General features: G+C 44.3%; 1 protein-coding gene across 6 annotated transcripts in view; it reads right to left on the bottom strand.

Annotated features, from left to right (window-relative positions):
- The window catches only part of LOC132401799 (elongation of very long chain fatty acids protein 1-like), a 96,893-nt gene that overhangs the window by 18,681 nt on the left and 56,863 nt on the right, over positions 1 to 21,349 (bottom strand). For all 6 annotated transcript variants that reach the window (XM_059984011.1, XM_059984010.1, XM_059984015.1 and 3 more), the window contains 3 exons: positions 16,807 to 16,894; positions 5,691 to 5,881; positions 4,021 to 4,101 (listed from right to left, as the gene is read on the bottom strand). In XM_059984011.1, the coding sequence (XP_059839994.1) occupies positions 4,021 to 4,101; positions 5,691 to 5,881; positions 16,807 to 16,864 (330 nt within the window). In that variant the 5' untranslated portion in view covers positions 16,865 to 16,894. The remainder of the gene's footprint in view (positions 1 to 4,020; positions 4,102 to 5,690; positions 5,882 to 16,806; positions 16,895 to 21,349) is intronic.

Raw genomic sequence — 21,349 nt, 5'->3', positions numbered from 1 at the left:
AACTTTTAAGAAAGTAGAGACACTGTTGTGCCTTCTTTGTGAAGACACTTACGTGCAGGTCCCAGGACAGTCTGCTGATGTTAATACCAAGGAATTTAAAGTTACTGATCTTCTTCACCTCCATTGCCCTAAGGAGCACTGCCTCACGGAGCTCCAGTTTCTTCCTCTTACTGTCACCTCATCGTGCCAGTGGATAGCATTGTATCACTGGCATCGTTTCAGCTGGCAAAAATAAAATGGCAAGAAACCTGACAACAACTATCTTTTCCACATCTACCAGGCAAGAAAGTATTGTTAAAGGGTGGAGGACAAGAAGGTGGGCAGTGGGACAAGGACACCCAAAATAACAATGTAAAAAGAAAACACAGTATAAAGGCCAGATTCAGCAGTCAGTTAGCACACCCCGAGGGCTGAAAACATTTCCAATAGACATTTCAGTAGTTATTTTTAGACTTGTGTCCCACCAGACAGCCTTGTCCACTTAAGTGGATGCTCACTGACTTTACCCACGGTTGGGGAATCAAGAACTAGATGACATAGGTCTAGGGTGAGAGAAGAGAATTTAAAAGGAACCTAATGGGCATCTTTTTTTAATCCAGAGCTACACACATGAAATGCTGGCGGTCAGGCAGCATCAATGGAATTAAATAGTCAACGTTTCAAACCAAGAAGGGTCTTGGCCTTTTGTGTGCTGCTGCCCTGGGTTTCCAGTGTCTGCAGAATCCCTTGTGTTTGTCATCCAGATGGCAGACAGTATAATGGAATGAGATACCAGAGAAAGTGATTGAGACAGGTACAACATTTTAAAAGGCGCTCCGGCACACGGATAGGAAAGGGTTAGAGGGATATGGGCAAATGCAATGAGCTTAGGTTGCCATTCTGGTTGGCACAGAGGGGCTGGCTGAAGGGGCTGTTTCCATACTATCTGATCCTATGACTCTGTAAGTCTCAGAGTCATTCAGAAATTAGAAATCAAGGCAAGCAACACGTATTATTTTTGAATACAGGCAGGTCAGAACGGCCAATTATTTAGCTTCATGCTCTAGGTACGGTGAGCTTAACAGGGAAGAGATTGCATTTCTGTAGTTTGAATAACCACAAGACCTGCCAAATCACAGTCCAGCCAAGGAAACATTTTGAGCCATGAGATATTTTCAATTCACTTGAATCGACCACTGTTTGAAGAACACTAGTTTATAAGCAAGGTGCATGTCTTCCAATAGGTTTGATCACAAAAGGGCACCGCTTCCTCTCAACATTTAACAGTGGTTCATTTACACCATCTTACAGGGATAGGTTTCAATTGAATTGTGCTTTCAAAGACTTTTACAGCAATGCCATTATTTCAAGGTATGACGTCTGTGGGACCCATAGGAGAGAGGACTTGGTCTGACTCTACCTGAACTGCTTAAATTTCAGTGACCTTCTTACCAGCATTCCAGTGATAAAGCTGCTATCAGCATGCTTAGTATGTGCGACTGGAATCAGAAAAATCAGTCACCTGCATTGTGACGTTCAACCTTCATTAGGTGAATGAAATGCAGTTCACCCAGGATTCAGGCAGAGCAATTTAGCAAAAAACTAGCCTACAAAGCCCTCCTTCGATGTTAAGCCACTAACACAAGGATCAAACCTTAGATCAACTGAGCAACAGTTCCTACATCCAATCAATAGGCAGGAAGGTTTGATTCCTGTCATTATACCAATGCTTTCCAACTGTGGCTTCTCAATTGCATTTTGCAGCAGCCTTGCATGTACATTTAAGGAAACATATTAATCTTATGGAAATTTTCCAGAAGTATCAGATAAGGTCATCTCTGCTTTGTAAGGACATTGGATAAGATAAAATACACTTTGTATGGGATTATATTAATTAGTAAGAAGAGCCTGCCTGTTGAAGATTTGATGTAAAGGGTGAAGACAAGATTGGATTGTGTAAATAGAAGCTGCTTTCCTTAGTAGAAGATTGAAGTAATGGGACAGCAAATTTAAAGCGAAAGACACAATACCAGGAAGGTGCAAAGAAAAAAGTTTTTTTCAGGAAAAAAAATGTGCAGATCAGTGACAAGCTGGGATTCTGTATGTAAAGAGTGAATCCAGTTTTTAAAAAGGGGAAAGGAAATGGAAAATGAATAAAAGGAAAATTCATTACAGAAAAGGGGGCAAAGAATGAGACTGACTAGACAGACTACAAAAGCCAAGATGGACCTAATGAATCAAACACCCACCTGCAATGCATTAATGGTTTAATGACCTCATTTAAAATGCCAACTACATAGAAGGCATTAATGCTCAATTGTGGAGCAAAGGGAGAAATATCTGGTATCCCAGCCACTAGCTCCAATTGATGTAGATGTTCATGTAACTCGGCCTTTTTTCCTTGGAGTGACGGAGGATGAGAGGTGACCTGACAGAGGTGTATAAGATGATGAGAGACATTAATCATGTGGATTATCAGGGCTGAAATGGCTCACACGAAAGGGAACAGTTTTAAGGTGCTTGGAAGTAAGTACACAGATGTCAGGGGTAAGTAGTGTTTTTTTTTAAAAAAACGCATAAAGTGGTGAGTGCATGGAATGGGCTGCCAGCAACAGTGGTGGAGGTGGATACAATAGGGTCTTTTGACTCCTGGACAGGTACATGGATTTCAAAAAAATAGAGGGCTATGGGTAACCATAGGTAATTTCTAAGGATATATTCGGCAGAGTTTTGTGGGTCAAAGAGTCTGTATTGTGCTATAGGTTTTCTACGTTAGATACATGGAAAGCATCGAGGGCGAAGAGCCTCTTCAAGGCTTTATCTTTTGTTCCTCAATGCAGCTGACCAAGTCAACTATTATTTGGTTTAACTTAATGGTGGTGATAATCTGTCCTCTTGATTATTGCAAGGCTATTATTCCAGTTCTGTCTGGTTGGGAGTTCTGGGATGTAGACTAATGAAGGAATCACAATGCATTTCGAACTCAGGATGGTTTGGACCCAGGGAAAGGAGCGTGCAAGACATTTCCGCATGCTTTCTTACCCGTGTCTTTCACTGTACTTTTCAGCGGTGTTCTCAGCCAATGACTGCGAGCGTAGTGGTTGCAATGAGGACCAAGCAACTGAGCAGTCTTGTACTATAATGCCACTATGGGCAAATGACAAATCTGATTATTTGTTGGTCTCATCAGGATGAAAGGGCCAAGAACACTGCAGAATGTTGTCATAGTGGAATCTCCAAGTTAGAATGACCTACATATTAATGCAATACAAGAGTTCCCAAAAGTGGTAAAGCAAGTTAATTAACTAAATAAATAGTAGATGCCAACCCAGCCCACTACTAGACAGTGAAGTATATAATCAGTCTTGGCAAGAACAAACATTAAAACACATCTTGCAACAGATTGGGACCAATGGAGCCATGGCAACATGACACACTCAGTGGACACATTATTAGGTACAGCTCTATACCTGTTCATTAATGCAACTATCTAATCAGCCAATCATGTAGGCACAGTCAAGAGTTTTAGCTGTTATTCAGACCAAACACCAGAATCTAGATGAAATGTGATCTAAATGATTTGACCATGGAATGATTGTTGGTGCCAGATTTGGGGGGGGGGGGGGGGGGCGCGGTTGAGTATCTCAAAACCTGCAGATTTCCTGGGATTTTCACACACGAGTCAACGTTACAGAGAATGGTGTGTAAAACAAAAACAAAATCCAGTGAGTGGCAGCTCTGTCAATAAAAACACCTTTTTAATGAGAAAGGCCAGAGAATAACGGCCAGATTGGTTCCAGTTGACAACTCAAATAACCACACCTTACAACCGCAGTGTGTAAAAGAGCATCTCTGAATGCACAAACCTTGAAGTGGATGTGCTGTAGCAGCAGAAGGCCATGAGATTAGACTCAGGGACTAGTTTATTTGGTACAGGAGGTACCTAACAAAGTGGCCACTGAGTATAGTTCTTTCAGACAGGAGAACAATTACCATTATAGAAGCTTGAACATTAGAAAACGACAAAGGTGCTGCGCTTACCCGAAGAGCTTTTGGGTTATTGGAGTAATCTATTGGATCACATCGGAATGTATACCCAGTTGCCCAGCCAGACATCAAGAACTGTAGATAGAATATACATTTTTTTTAAACTAACAGAATTAACATTCCAAACCTCAAAACAAAACAGACACATTGTAGTTGACAACTGGGTTAATCCAAATGGAAACACCAGAACAGTCAACCAGGGAAAAACAAACATGCCACACTTCATAACTGAACTGCTGCATCCCATAGTTTGGCTTAAAGGAGCGGGTAAAGAGATCAGGGATATTTTAATTTCAAAGCCATGAATATCTGAGAAGATGCAAGAACCAATTCCCTTGACACACAGAAAGTCTTGAAGCAGTCTGTGAGATTATAAAAACTGTCATCTGAAATATAATTACATTTTCCCTTAATTCATTTTGTTTAAAAACAAACCCACAAGGGACAATCACACAGTTTTTGACTCTCAGTCTTTTTCATTTGTCTGAATGAAATAAAGTTCAGACAAATGCCCAATATTCCAGTACCCATAACTGCTCGAACAGTCTAGCATCCCTCAACAATCCCCTACTACAAGGACGGCCTCTTGATCTCAATCTACATTATTGTGGCCTTGCATATTTTCTGCCATCGCTGTTCTTTTGCTACAACTTTAATGCTTCATTCGGCAATTGTTTTCCACTGTACTACCTCAATGCACTGATGTGGCAGCAAGATCTTTCTGGATATCATGGAAAACAGTTCTTCACCGTACTTCAATACATATGACAATAATAAACGAGGGTACCTGCACTTTCAACCTTCCAATATCTATCTTCCAGTTGGTAATGCATTTACTGGGGCAGGAGGAGACAAAACACTCTGACTTTCCAATGTAAATTAGAAGATTAATTGCAGTCTGGCAACATCAATATTTAATGCTCAGCCAATATGAAACTTTTTTTAACCCAGTAACTTGGAGCTGCTAAAAATCCTCACACTGAGGTGTATGCAACCAAAATTGCTTTCAGGAAAATGACTAGAACAATCACGTACTTAATGAATGTGTGCGATGAGAGGTGCGAAATGGTGCAGCACACCAACGTGTAATCAAAACTATCTTGCATATCTCACTCTCTGCAACGGGTTTGTATTCACAAAGCTCATCAGTATAGAAGCTTACCTAGGTTAAGACAAATTGCGCGAGTCATTCTCACAAAATTTTACTGGAAAGCTTGAAAATGCTGATTTGTCCAAACTATTCTGTTCCTTCAAAATCAGCAGAATACCAATATTTCTCATTCTCTGACAACATAACAGGCCATTGAGTTAAACAGCAATACTTGTTTCCCTACAACTTCTTGCAAATGCCCATCATTTCCTCCTCTTGCTCACTCATCAGATATCTAAACTACGGGCAATCTACAATAGCAAATTAACTAGCCCAACAGTTTTTGTAATATGAAAGAAACACAAGTCAAAAGGAGAATGTGGAATCCCTACTGCAGGGATCCCAACCTTTTTAATGCTATGGACCAATACCATTAAGAAAGGGGTCCTTGGACCCCAGGTGATAAACCCCTGCTCTACACAATTACAGGCCAATAACTTTGCTGAGATCTTTAATAATATAAACTTCATAAGCAGAACTCTCCAAAGCTAAAATAGAGCATAAGTAGACTTACCTCATAGACTATGAATATCGAGAAAAACACCAGTGCAAAGTTATAGCAAACCATAATCTTCTTGAGATCGAAGGGCATCCTGCCAGCCATGAGCTTGGGCCCCAAAGACAGTACAAAATATACATAGAACAACAGGACAGCTGTCATAGGGACTGGAGACACCATGAAGGGATATTCTTCAATCCTTGGGTCTGCAGAGAAAGAATGAGGGGGGAAAAAAGATGCAGAGTAATCATAAAGCTTATTAACTTTGACAACCAGTTTCAGAAGAAACAGGATAAGAAAGCAGGCTCTAAGCTTCCTTTCAGGAAGCATCAATTAGAATGCTTGATGCTAGAAATATTTAAATTGTCAAAAATGTTGGAAATGCTTTGGTTTGGCAGTAACTATGAAAACTAACACTGAATCAACTTTCTGATGAAAGGTATTGAAATGAAACATCAGCAGTTTCCTTCTCCACAGATGCTGCCAGTCTGGCTGAGAATTTTCAGCATTATCTACTTCAACCGCCAACTTTCTCATAATTATCAAGGCCAGCATTCATACCGGGGCAATCACTATGTTTCCTTGTAGTTTAGACATATTTTGTATGCAAGCGGTGATTTTATTATCTGAAGAGGCAATCAGACTCAAATTTGACCTCATAATTCAGAAACCACTTCTCCTGATCTCACTACAGAAACCCTTCTGTCCAATGCAAAACACAAATAGCCAAATCTGAGCACAAGATTCTGCAGATGCTGGAAATCCACAACAACACACACAACATGCTGGAGGAACTCAGCCAGCAGCATCCACGGAAAGGAATAAAGAGCCGATATTTTATACTGAGACCTTTCATTAGGACTGAAAGATGGGCTGAATGGCCCAATTCTGCTCCTATGTCTTATGGACTGGAAAGGAAGGTGGAAGGAGCGAGAATACAGTGGGGGGAGGGGGGGGGAGAAGAGGAAACACTACAAGCTGACAAGTGATAGGTGAAACCAAGTGAGGGGGGAAGGTAGGTACATGGGAGATGGAGGGTGCTAGAAGTGAGAAGCTGGGAGGTGATAGATGGAACTGTAAAGGGCTGAAGGAGTAATCTGATAAGACAGTGGGCCACATGAGAAAGGAAATGAAAAGCAGCATCAGAGTGAGACAAAAGGCAGGTGAGACAAAGGGGTAAGATGGGAACCTTAAAACCTGGCCACCCTCATGACTATTACTCTGATACATTAGGAACTTTGCCCAAGCTACAAAATTTCTGCTCAAAAAATCTCCAGACTGCAGTTTATCAATTGCTCAGTAATAGAACTGATGACTTCATAGCTGTCATATCCCCTCATACTATATGAGGTGTGTTAGTTTTATTAAATGTCAATTGTAATATGCACCACAAGAGAAATGGATTGCAAAACCTGCTTTTATTCAGATCACACAGGACTCAGCATGAATTCTATTTACTGTGATTATAAATAGAGATTTTTATGTAATCCATACCTGGATGAGGGTGGTAATTAAGGATAACATTAGATTGTATATAATCAGATGAACAGAAAATGGTTATAAAAGGAGTGAAAACAGCAAGCCAGAGAATTGGAAGATGTACGGTAAGTGGAAAATGTTAACAAAAAGATGAAGTGGGAGACGACAGACTGTGGTAGTTAGTAAACAACAAATATAGGAGGATTGTAACTGCTACAGTAACAATGCAGAGAAGGGAGTACTAACAAGATGATCACAAAAAAAAAGACATTTGGACAGATTAAAATGTAATGGAGAGGACATCCTAAAGACTATTGACATTAAGATAATTATTACTTGCTTTCCAAAATACTTGAGATGTCATGGAGAATAAAACCTAAATGCCTTGGGCTTAATTGACTGTTGCCCAGTGTTTGAGATGTTGATGTGTTAGAACATAGAACAGGACAGACCTTTATTTATCCCCCTCCCATCTGCTTTATTATCAAGGTCTTCCCCTTCAATGAATACTAACGGAGTGGGGGGACTACATAAGTAAAAATACAGTACAAGAGACCCTTGATAAAATACCACTGCTCCTTAAAGGGCTGAAAGGCTTGCAGACAACACAGTAATGAGATGAAGTCTAGACAACATTAAGGATCAATAAATGGCCTTTTTCCAAGTTAGTAGTAGTCTGTCACTAGTGGAAAACCCAACTTACTTGACTAAACAAAACGAGGAAGCAAATTGCAACAAGTGCAGATATTCTAGCGATCCAAATCTCTGTGGGAAAGCAAGTGACTAGTACAGCCTGTAGAGGACTCAGACACGTTGAGAAAGTGAGCGAAAGAACAGCAGATGAAGCACAATGTGTGAAGGTTCTATTTTATGCAGGGGTGGAAACAATAGCACAGAAAGATAGAAAGAATGAGTTAGCGACTTAAAAACTGGTAAGAAACCAGCAGTCATTTGCCAGCAGGTGGACCATTGGTGAAGAGATACAGCTGTTTCTACATGTGGGTGATACATTAGTTTCCTTATGTGAGGGAGCAGGTGGAGGGTTTGACGTTCTTGTTGCTGTTTCTTCGTGTGGACGATATATTAGATTTTTGTGTGAGGGAGACGGCTGGAGGCTTGGGGATCTATGTTCTAGCTGCCATTTTCCAGGTGAGTGATCTGTTAGCTTTTGTGCGAGGGGGGTTGGGGGGGTTTGGGATTTGCAAGTTTTTGTTTCTTTTTCTTTTCACGCAGTGGGGGGAGGGTTGACGTCTTTTTCAACCATTTCTCATGTTTTTCTATATTTCATGGCTCTCTGGAAAAGACGAATCATGGAGTTGTATTGTGCATACATACTTTGATAATAAAATGAGCCTTTGAAACTCTGAACCTTTACTAGGAATACAAATGGTATTCCTGTCTTGTCTTTGTCTATTGTCATTTTGGCAAAACATTGGTGCAAAAGCAACCTTGCTAGGAATCTACGAAGTTCTGATGAGATTACAATTCGACTGGCACGTCTTGGTTTCCTTACCCAGAGGAAGGCAAGCTGAGCTTGAAGTCAGTACCACATAGTCACCAGGTTAGCTTAGAAAAAGGGGGTTGTCGTCAAGCAATTAAGTAGCCCGTGCACTAGCGCTTCAAGTTTAAGTTTATTGACATCTGTCTGTATGTATGTGTGTATCTACACAAAAATAAAAATCAAATAAAACAATGTTCCTCTGGACTACAACGCACCCACAAAACATCACACACAGTACATAAAACAAAATATTACCATAAAGTTAGTACAATACAATTAAAAATACATGTAGTACAAAGTACAGGTAAACAGTAAACAGTGCGCTGTCCCAAATGACAAAGCCTCGGTGGCAGCAGTGTATTCATTAGTCTCACAGCCTGAAGGAAGAGGCCGAAACCCAGTCTGGCAGTCCTAATCCTGATGAGCATACCTCCTTCCTGATGGCAGAGATTGTGGAATCAACAATGCTTTGGGCCCTTTCTCTGCAATGCTCCTGGTAAATGTCAAAAACGGAGGAGAGACATTCCAGTGATCCTTTTGGCAGATTTTACTATCCTCTGTAGGGTCTCGCAGCTTCTATGCCACACAATGATGCAGCCAGACAAGACACACTGAATGGTGCTCCTGTAGAACATTGTTAGAATGGGGGCAGTGACCCTTGCATGCCTCAGTCTCCTCAGAAATGTGTAGACACCACTGTGCCTTCTTGACTAGTAAGGTCAGGTTGTAGGTCCAAGTTAGATCATCCATTGCATGCACACCAAGGAACTTTGTGCTCTTCACTCTTTCCACGGCAGAACCATCGATGTGGAATAGTAAGCGCAATAATCAGCGAATTCGAAGATGTGGCTCGAGCCGAATCTGGCAGTGCAGTCATGAACCAGTAGCAGACTGAGCACACAGCTCTGGGGGCGCCAGTGCCCAGCATGGAGCTTGAGATGCTGTTGCCAACTGACCAACTGGGGTCTTTCCATCAAGTCGTCCAACAGTAGAACAGTGATGCATAATGCATAGCCCATAGGCCGCATATCTGCTGCACAAGATTAGTCTGTCTGCCCTGCTCATGGTGAAACATCTCACTCCTCAGGGAACTGGGCTGCCTAACGCTGTTGCGGCCTTTGCCACCGGTTCTTGGGAGTCTTTAGGATGCTCCCAAAGCTGAAGTTGGCAGTGCATTCAGCCGAAATATATGGTAACCAATAGATGCAACTTACTATCTTCAACATTCTCCAGTCATTCTTCCCTCTGCTCCCCCACACTAGACCTAGCAACAAGAACCCAGTGGAGTGATACTCTGGTACTACATCAGACCTAGTGCAATCGCCTGCACCCAGCGTGCAGATTCAGGCATAGAGAGCGGCTCGGCATTGACCGCCACTGAATGACACTGCGGACTGATACTGGTGGCACGAGTCACTAGAACACTTCAACACACATGGACACAGGCTTGGCAAAATGGAAAGGAGAACTGACCAGTGGAGCAGTGATGGAAGCAGAGGAATGGAAACAAGTAGATCAGTGTACAATCAGTGATTTGTGTAGCAAGCTTAACATGGACATCTTTAAATAACAGCTATATATTGTTAAAATAAAGCAGATTGAAGCCATCGGGGTTAGCCTGGATTGGAAATTCAGCCCTCCTGCAGAAAATATGTGTGCAACACTGAATAAAAAGAATGGGAGCTGGAGCTCTAGCACATACATTTTTTTAAAAGTTCAAAGGAAGATTAATGGAGTAAACAATCTTTTCAGCAAGAGGCAAGCATTAGAGTTATAGTCTCAACATAAGCAATTGAGATTATCCATTAATAACTGAGATTAATTTTTTTTTAAAAAAGCATAGTGCTGCACATCTTTGAAATTCTATTAACTTGACTTCAAAGAGGCTTTACATTCAGTTACTAAACACATTCAAGGATGACATGGATATTATGCAGTAAAATAGTCAGGGAACAGGCCCTATGGCCTAATTCAGCCATACCGACCAAGGTGCCCACCTAACAGAGTACCAGGTTCTTCAGGGCCAAGGGAATATGTTGATCAGCAGCAGCATGGATATGTACAGTGGATCAGAATCTGATTTAATATCACTGGCATAAGTCATGAAATATGTTTTGCAGCAACACTATATATTGCAATAATAAATATTATTAAAAATAAATAGTGAGGTAGTGTACATGGACTCAATGTCCATTCAGAAATCTATTGGTGGAGGGGAAGGAGCTCTTCCTGAAACATTGAATGTGTGCCTTCAGGCTCCTGTACCACCTCCATGATGGTAGCAAAGATATATCTTCTATATCTTCAAGATGGCAGCGCGATGCAGCCTGCAGCAGCCACTCTGGAGCCATGTTATTTATTTTATTTGTTAAGCGGGGTGTCATGCGCATTCCTAATCTGATGAAAAACGGATGTGGGAGCACGGAGGAACATCGGGAAATCTCCAGGAAGGCCCTCTTCGTTGCTGCTGCTGCTGTGAGGTCCGGGTCTCTGCTGGGAAGAACAGACCCCCAGTCCTCGGAGTCGCATTGCTGATGGCCGTCAGCGGGAATGTCTTAATATGCTCGGCAGAGGATGGTGCTCGGAGAAGCTGTGCCGGAGGGGATGGTCGGAGGCTCGGAGGTTCAACAGACTCAAGAGTCCGCGGCGGTCGGAGTACTTTCACTGTGTGCTGTGTCTGCGAGGCTGGCTTCGACGGAGATTTCATTTTGTGCTGCGTCTGCAAGGCTGAGTCCAGCGCCGTGGAAGTCCATAGCAAGGGTATTCCCTTCAGCCGCCTGCGTGGGATGATGAGTCTATCGGGACCCTGAGGACTTGTGGAAACTGTGTGGTGGTTTCTTTCAAACTTATAGTCTTTTAAAATCTTTGGACTATTTTTACTGTGCCCATGGTCTGTTTTTTTTAAATCAATTATGCTATTGTTTGCACTATTGTAGCTATGTGGTTTTGTGTAGGTCTTGTAGCTTTAGTTTTTGGCCTTGTTTTGTCTGGTGGGTCTGGAGCTCCTTTCCAGGAAACGCGCTAAGATGGTAGCGCGATATCAATATGCAGCAGCCTCTCCGGACTCTGGATTGGGGATTGCCAAACGTTATGTGGATTTTCTGGTGTAGTCTGTTTTGTCACATGCTTTTGTTGATATCATTCTGGAGGAACGTTGTCTCATTTTTTAACTGCATTGTATTTGTGGTTTCTAAATGACAATAAACTGAATCTAAAGAGTCCAAGGTAATGGTGTCCTTAATGACAGTTACCGACCTTTTGAGGCATTGCCTCTTCAAGACTGTCTCGATGCTGGGGAGAATAGTTTCCCATGATAAGAGCTGGCAGAGTTTACAATTTCCTGCAGCATTTTCCAATCCTGTGTCAGACGACGATGCAACCAATTAGAATGCTCTCCATGATACACCTGTAGAAATTGTCAAGAGTCTTTGGTGGCATGCCAAGTCTCCTCAAACTCCAAATAAAATAAGACACTGTCATGTCTTCTTTGTAACTGCATTAATATATTGGGGCCAGGATAGATCTTTAGAAATGCTGACACCCAGGAACTTCAACCTGCTCACGCTTTTTCCTGCTGATCCCTTTGGTGTGTCTTCTTCTTGGCTTGCCCTTCCCGAAGTCCACAATCAATTCCACAGTCTTACTGACGTTGAGTGAAAGGTTGTTACAACACCACTCAGCTAGCTGGTGGATCTCACTCCCATATGCCTCCTCATCATCATGTGAAATTCTGCCAACAATGGTCATCAGCAAATTTAGAGATAACACTTGAGTTGTGCCTAGCCACACAAACGTGGATATAGACAGAGTAGAGCAGTGGGCTAAGCACACATCCTTGAAGAGCGCAAAGTTTGTTTGTCACTGAAGATGAGATGTTATTTCTGATCCACACACACTGTGGTCTCACGGTGAGGAAGTCAAGCATCCAGTCACAGGGAGAGGTACAGAGGCCCAGGATTTGGAGCTTGTAGATTAGTTTTGAGGGTTTGGTGATGTCAAACATGGAGCTGTAATCAATGAACAACAGCCTGACATTCACAAGATTACTATTGTCTGGGTGATCTAAGGCCAAGAAGAGAGCCAGTGAGATTGCATCTGCTACAGACCTATTGCAGTGATAGGCAAATTGCAGCAGGTCCATGCTCTTGCTTAGGCAGGAGTTAATTCTGGATATGACCAACCTCTCAAAGCAGATCATCCTGCTCTTCTTGGGCACTGGTATGAGTGTCACCCTTCTGAAGCAGTTGGGAACATCAGGAGATTAGCAATGTCCTTGAACACTCCCAGCAGTTAATTGGCACAAGTTTTCAATATCCAGCCAGGTATGTCATCAGGGCCTGACACCTTACAAGTGTTCACTCTCATGAAAGCTGTTGTGACGTCAGTCTGTGAGACAGAGGTTACAAGGTCAACAGACTTTGCAGGGATTTGAACTGATGCTGCAGGATGCGCAGATATAATTTTATTCACTCTTTCAAAGCGTGCATAAAAGGAGATTGGGTCATCCAGGAGTGAAACATTACAGCCATTCATGATTTTATTGTTATGTTTTGTAACTCCAAAACAGAAAGCTAATGGAAGTAAAAAGACGGGAGGCTCGGAGAACAGGTCTTTGATCTTTTCTTGATGAGGCACACACATCACATGCTGGCAGGATGACACGTGTCCTCGACATACTTTTATAGATAACCAGCAATGTATTATGTAAATGACAAGATGCTTAATCAACTAATATATTTACAATATTACAGATATATTAAATACACAATATTCTTTCCTGCTTAGCTATAAACTCCAACTCAATAGACAATGCACATCAACATATAGAGACAGTATACTACATAAAATAAATACTATAGGCAAACATACATAGCATAGTAAATGTTAAATTGCCCCACTTGGGCCTAAAGATTTAATCACTGTGGAGGAGTTATTTTTTATTGTGAGGTGACATCTTTCTTTCTTGACAAAGGAGGTCATTCTGCTTGCAGATGGGACTTGTGGCTGTAAAACAATCGCAGATTCTGGGGCCTCCTCTGTGGTGGTTGTAGGAGTTGATATTGAGATGGTAAGAAGTGATTCTGACATCTCTGGACACCCTTCTTTTTCTAGATTGTGCAGCCTGATCTTCAGAGTTCACCGGAATTTTATCTTATTAATCCTTCGATTGCTTCCTTTACAATCTGACTTCTCCCCTTGGTTTCCTCATCCACAACATCATCCGACAGATCCTGTTTTTCTATTTTCACCGACTCCTTTCTTTCTGGCCTTCTATTTATCCAGCTGGGCTTTGGTCTTTACACCTACTTTTATAAGCAGCTTTTTGTCTCCCACTTGAAGTTCATGTAATAAGCTTAATGCATTCACAGCAGATTCTGGTTCTTCACACTCACAAAAGCCAAATGTTTGCAAATTTCCTGAAGCTCCTTGAACTCTCTTCCAGCTTAAAACCAAGCCACATTTCACAAGTGACTGCCTGATTAATGTATCAGCAGCTTTCTCAGATACATTGCCTATGAGAAGTGTAGTTGGACCACTGCTTTCATCACTTTCACACTTCCTCTGAGCAGCATGACCCTTCCCTGGTTTGATATGCTTTCCAACCAGAGGCACAGAGGTTGGCACCGACATCAGTTTGCCCTCTGTTGGGCAACGGTTCATGTTGTACAGCATGGAGACAGCTGTGTCATCATTCTGTACCTTTCTTAATTCGCTTTCAGTTAACTCTGACAGGGAATGTGGGATGCAAATGAATGATGGAACTCCAATCAAGTTGTAGTTGTCTTAGCCAATCACACCCCCATTTTTAACAACATTAAAACCCAAAGTGGCTTGTTGTATTTCACTGTTGTAAATGTCTTTCCCACAGAAGTTACCTTTTATGTTCTTAGTTGGATATCTGCTGGTTTCAGTTCAGTATCTTTGAAATGCCACTCAAATTCATTTTGTGGAATGACTGAAACAACCAGGCCAGTGTCCAATTCCATTTTAATTAATTAGCCATTCACTTCTGATGTAAGCCATATTGCTTGTCTATTGTTAGTTTTCACATTGTAAATCTCAAGGCTACTCAGTCCCATGCCATTCTCATCATTATCAGTTTTTTCAACCCCACCCCCACCCCCCCGCCAGTCCAGCTTTAAAAGACTCAACCAATCTGTCTTGGCAAAAAACAGTGAAGCCAGATGAAAAACAGATGAAGCATTGCTACATCCAAAATGGCAGAAGTGAGCCATGTTTCCATGAAGCAAAGTACACAGCAGTCCCTGATGTCCCACCTGGTGCAGCAATCTTGCACCAAGTTCTTCAGTTTTATTTTCCAGAGACTGTACATTCACCCGCAGGACAGTTGTGTGTGGGCGGTCCAAGGCCTATGCATTTCAATCGTACCTGCAGACCAGCGCGCCTTCCCCACTTGTTTTCTTTAAAGGGAACTGCACTCATGACCTGAGCCTGTCGACCAGGGTCCATTAATTTTAAGGATTGATAGATTTTTTTTTAAATATATGTCTTAAATCAATGTTGCTTATTGAAGTACCCATGGCTGTGACTTGATTTCAGCTGTAGTAGTCCTAACCAAGGATATTTTATGATTTCCGTCAGAGCTACACGCAAAGAGATGCCAGTTATTGGTGCCATTTTGGGCTGCCATCATCCACATTGCTAATGAATGGTAGCACAGGTTCAAGGAACCAAAATAATGCAGGATAAGGATATTTAGCCCTAAGACCTTTCAATAAGATCATGGTTGATTATGTGCTTCAAGACCAAGGATCAGATATCAGTAGAATCACCAAAAGTTAAATATAATTGATTCTGGTTATAAGCACACATTTGAAACAGTACATTTTGGCCCAATTAAGTTGCTGCCCCAATTAACCCAAGTTTCATGGAAATTGTTAAAATGGTATAAAAAGACAAACTGCTATTGAATTGAGTAACAGATTATGTATTTAAATGAAATACAGAAAAAAATTAGAACACTACCAACGTTATTACAGTACTATAAAACTGTATTAGTTCCTGATTAGTTGCTAATTTTTACAGTGTTGGCTGCTGTGTATGGGTGATCTAGGGAGGAATACACCTCTGGTGAGGGGTCTTTTTTGTCCATTCTGGGGTAGATCACTCACCCTTGGTCCCTTCTGGACCTCAGCTCTCACCTGTGGCTCCAAGTAGCTGTTTGCACTTGACAGCGGCCACACTCTGGTACACTGCTTTAACAAGTAGACCAAACCAGGTGAAGATAGCTGACAGGCCTCATACCCCAGTGAGATAGGGACGTGCCTGTCCTAACATGCAACTTCAGCTCTACCATACTGGGCGGATAAAATCAACAGGGAGATCCAACCATAGAACCATAGAACATTACAGCACAGAAACAGGCCTTTTGGCCCTGCTTGGCTGTGCCGAACAATTTTTCTGCCTAGTCCCACTGACCTGAACCATATCCCTCCATACACCTCTCATCCAAGTATCTGTCCAAGTTTTTCTTAAATGTTAAAAATGAGCCCACTTCATCTGGCAGCTCATTCCACACTCACACCACTAGAAGAAGTGAAGAAGCCCCCCCTAATGTTCCCTTTAAACTTTTCCCCCTTCACCCTTAACCCATGTCCTCTTTTTTTCTCCCCTAGCCTCAGTGGAAAAAGCCTGCTTGCATTCGCTCTATCTATACCCATCATAATTTTATATAACTCTATCAAATCTCCCCTCATTCTTCTACGCTCCAGGGAATAAAGTCCTAAACGGCCAAGGTGCTGGTTCTGTAATGCTTTGTGGAGAGTGAAGCGCATGACAAGGCACAAAAGTAATCATTGCTATCCACTGCAACCAAGATACATTCCAAGTCAGGATGACTACTCACACCACTAGACTGAACCTCCAAAGTCAAGAGAGTAGAACTGTCCCAGTGCAAGAGCTTCTGCAATGTAAAAGCTGTTTACACTTAGCATGCTGCAGAGTCTAACAGCTATGCAAGTTCACGCGACTGATGCCAGTTAGAAACTGTTCAGCAAGCTTCCTGCACCAATTAAGCGGCATAATGTCCCAAATAAATGAAGGGAATCCGGGCTCTTTTCTTGATTAGCTTTTGTTCTTCGAGAGTTGAAAAGACTATCGAACATTGATTAAACAGTCTCAATGACTCACCTCCTTTTAAGAGCACCTCGTAAACCTGGGCAACCCGTGACCCTACCTCCGCCAACATTGTTGCGTTTCAAAGTGGTACTTTCAAAGCCTAAGGGATACAATACAAAAGGTATTAAAAGTCAACATTTTATACGGCCATTACAATAAACAAATCACAATAAAATTTAAGCCAAGCCACAAGCAGCATTTGAATCAATGTTAACACTCTTACTGTGAGTTTGATTTTCAAAATGAGCAGGAATTTCATGAACTGTCTTTTGAAAAGGAGACAACTGAATCGATGTCTGATAATAAAAGACAAAGCAAACATTGTAGAGAAATAAGTTTCATCAATCTGAATTTTTTCTTTAAACACAACTGGGGAATGGATAATTTAGTTCAGCAAGCACAACAATGATAAATCTGGGGGGAAAAAATTGGTTGAATAAGAGGAACAATATTTAAAAGATCCGTTTATGAGGAGAGTGGCAGAAGACTGTTGAAATAGCGAGTACAAGATGTCATAAGCCTAACAAAACTTCAGCAATGAAAGGCCCGAGGTTGGATTAAGGCATATCTTATTTATTTAGAAATACAGTTCAGAACAGGCTTTTCCTGCCCAACAAACTGCATCACCCAGCAGCCCACTTATTCCACCCTAGCCTCATCACAGGACAATTTACAATGATCAAAAGGCCTGTAGACAAGGAATTAGAAGCTCAGCTGAGCTTCTGATTAAGACTTGGGCAGTAGCCAGGAGATGAAAACAGAGGAATGAAGTCATTTGATTTTTCCCAAAGTTTAACAAGATAACATGATACAATTATTCCGCAGGTCCAAGCGGATGCTGTGGAGAAAAAGACCAGAACGGTGGACTCACTGAAAGGAGATCAGATTTGAATCTGAAATTAAAACAGAAGAATGACAAACACGAGAAAATCCGCAGATACTGGAAATCCAAAGAAACACCCAAAATGCTGGAAGAACTCAGCAGGTCAGGCAACATCTACGGAGTAGTATAAACAGTCTACATTTCAGGCAGAGACCCTTCAGAGTCCTGATGAAGGATCTCTGGCCGAAACATCGACTGTTTACTCTTTTCCATAGATGCTGCTTGGACTGCTAAGTTCCTCCAGCATCTAGGGTGTGGTAAAACAGAAAATGCTAGAAATACTCAAGAGGGAACATAGCTTTTGTTACAATAGAAACAGATCTAACATTTCATGACAAAGATTCATCATGAGAATAGTTCTCATGAAGTCATGAAGTATGATGTGGCGACCCACTTCCTAGCGCACTCGAACCGGCTCACAAATAGCCAGCGCGCCGGCACAAAGGCCAGTCCCAAAAGGGCGCCAGGTCTGCTCCACCAACAAAGGGAAAAGCCTGCGCGGGATTGTGAGTACGTACCCCCTACAGCATCCGCGCCCGGGAAGGGCAGGATCAGGGAGGCTTTAAAGCAAGGCTGTGAAGTTCGAATAAAATCTTCGACTGCAGTTCACCGACTCCGTGTCGTTATTTCAGCGCTGCGTGTAGCACACCGCTACAATTGGTGACCCGGACGGTCCAAACGATTTTTGGACTGGAGATGACCGACGCCATGTTCATGCGGTTTCGTTGAAACTGCCAAGCTTCTGGACGCTGCGACCTCACCTCTGGTTCCAGCAAGCAGAAGCCCAATTCCACGTTCGGCAGATAACCTCGAAGGACACTCGTTACTACTACGTGGTGAGCTCCCTCGGCCAGGAGACAGCGGCCCAGGTTGAGGAGTTCGTACAGTCTCCCCCAGCAGACGGCAAGTACATGGAATTCAATGCCCTGCTCATAAGGACTTTCGGACTCTCACAGCGCGAGCGGGCTGCCGTTTACTGCACCTGGATGGCTTGGGAGACAGACCTCCATCCGCTTTAATGAATGAGATGTTGTCTCTGGCCGGAGGTCACAAGCCCTGCCTCATGTTTGAGCAGGCATTCCTGGAGCAGCTGCCCGAGGACATACGCCTGCTGCTGTCCAACGTGGATTTCAGCCCGGGCGGACTTGCTGTGGAATGCCAAGAAGGTGAGTGGGACGTCCATCGCACAGATCACCAGGCCACACTCCCAGCAGCAAACCAGACCAGGCCCGGCCACAGAGCCCGCTAACCCCAGAGGCAGGGGTGGGGAGCCAAATGAACAATGGTGTATCTACCACCAGCAGTGGGGCGCAGAAGCCCACCGCTGTAGCCCGCCCTGCAAATTCCCGGGAAACGCCAGGGCCAGCCGCTGCTGATGGCTACGTTGGCTGGCCATCGGGATAGCCTCCTGTATGTGTGGGACAAGAGGTTGGGACGCCATTTTTTGGTCGACACCGGTGCCAAGATCAGCGTCTTACCTCCGACGAGTTACGACACCCGCAACAGGGCACCGGGTCCCCCCCGAGGGCCGTGAACGGCAGCACGGTAAGGACCTACGGCACCCGTACGGTGCAGCTACAGTTCAGCTCCAGCCGGTTCACCTGGGACTTCACACTGGCTGCCGTAGCCCAACCGCTTCTGGGTGCAGATTTTTTGCGGGCTCACAGCCTACTGGTCGACCTGCCCAGGAAGAGATTGGTCCACGCCGAGACCTTTCAGACGTTCTCCTGGGAGAAGCCCAGTTGCCAGCCGCACACCTCAACTCCATCACGCTGTCCGACAATGACTTCACCTGGGTCCTGGCAGATTTCCCATCGGTTCTGGCACTGCAGTTCACGGCAGCCATGCCCCGACACGGCGTACAGCACCACATCCCGACCCAGGGACCACCCCTACACGCCCGTGCTCGAAGGCTTCCCCCAGACAAGCTCCGACTGGCGAAGGAGGAGTTCAAGAGGATGGAGCAAATGGGGATTATACGGCGGTCCGACAGCCCATGGGCCTCCCCCCTGCACATGGTGCCCAAATCGACAGGGGACTGGAGACCATGCGGCGACTAACGCAGGCTGAACGAGGCTACAACACCGGACCGCTTCCCTGTGACGCACATTCAGGACTTTGCAGCAAACCTGCACAGCGCACGGATCTTCTCCAAGGTAGATCTCATCCGGGGATACTATCAAATCCCGATGCATCAGGACGACGTCCCCAAAACGGCACTTATCACCCCGTTCAGCCTGAAGAATGCCGCACAGACGTTCCAGCGGTTAATGGACATGGTGGGACGCGACCTGGACTTCGCATTCATCTATTTGGACGACATCCTCATAGCCAGCAGCTGTCATCAGGAGCATCTGTCCCACCTCCATCAACTCTATGCCCGACTGAGTGAGTACAGTCTAACAATCAACCCCGCCAAATGCCAGTTCGGGCTCGACACCATTGACTTCATGGGCCACAGGATTACTAAAGACTGGGCAACCCCTCTGCCCGCTAAGGTAGACGCGGTCCGCCATTTCCCCCGACCCACCGCAATCAAAGGCCTTCAGGAATTCATAGGTATGGTCAATTTCTACCACCGCTTCCTCCCTTCAAGCTGCCCGAATCATGTGCCCCCTGTTCGCCCTGATGTCGGGTCCGGGCAAGGACATTACCTGGGACGAGGAGTCCGCCGCCGCTTTCATTCAAACGAAGGAAGCCTTGGCGAACACCGCAATGCTAGTACATCCCAGAATGGACGTTCCTACCGCCCTCACAGTGGATGCATCTAACACGGCAGTCGGTGGGGTGCTGGAGCAACTCATCGCAGGTTGCTGGCAATCCCTGGCGTTTTTCAGCAAACACCTGTGACCACCCGAGCTCAAATACAGTGCTTTCGACCGGGAACTGTTGGCGCTATACCTGGCAATCCGGCATTTCAGGTACTTCTTAGAGGTAGGCCCTTCACCGCGTTCACGGACCACAAACCGCTTACCTTTACGTTCACAAAGGTGTCCGATCCCTGGTCGTCCCGCCAGCAGCGCCATCTGTCCCACATCTCTGAATACACGATGGATGTTCGGCACATCTCGGGTAAGGACAATGTCATGGCGGACGCGCTCTCTCGCCCTAACATTCATGCCCTTTCCCAAGGGGTAGACTTTGAGGCGCTGGCAGAGGCGCAGCAGGCAGACGAGGAGATCCCGAGTTACAGAACCGCAGTCTCTGGTTTGCAGCTCCAGGACCTCCCTGTAGGCCCAGGTGAGAGGACCCTACTCTGTGACGTCACCACCGGCCAACCCCGTCCCATCGTCCCGGCACCTTGGTGGCAACGCGTTTTCGACTCCATTCATAACTTAGCGCACCCCTCCATCCGGACAACTGTCCGGATGGTCTCCAGCAGGTTCGTTTGGCACGGACTCCGCAAGCAGGTCGGTGCATGGGCCAGAATGTGCGTGCACTGCCAGACGGCTAAGGTGCAGCGGCACACCAAAGCTCTGCCGCAGCAGTTCCACCCCACCCACTGGCGTTTCGACCACATTCATGTGGATATCGTGGGCTCCCTGCCAGTGTTGCGAGGAGCTCGGCACCTCCTCACTATCGTGGACCGGTTCACAAGATGGCCAGAGGCGATCCCGCTCACCGACACCACCTCTGAATCTTGCGCCCGGGCACTGATCGCCACCTGGGTGT

The sequence above is a fragment of the Hypanus sabinus genome, chromosome 11 (genome assembly GCF_030144855.1).
Source record: "Hypanus sabinus isolate sHypSab1 chromosome 11, sHypSab1.hap1, whole genome shotgun sequence".
NCBI lineage: Eukaryota > Metazoa > Chordata > Chondrichthyes > Myliobatiformes > Dasyatidae > Hypanus > Hypanus sabinus.
Note: the sequence above shows the minus strand (reverse complement) of the source record. Positions and strands in the feature narration are given on the sequence as shown.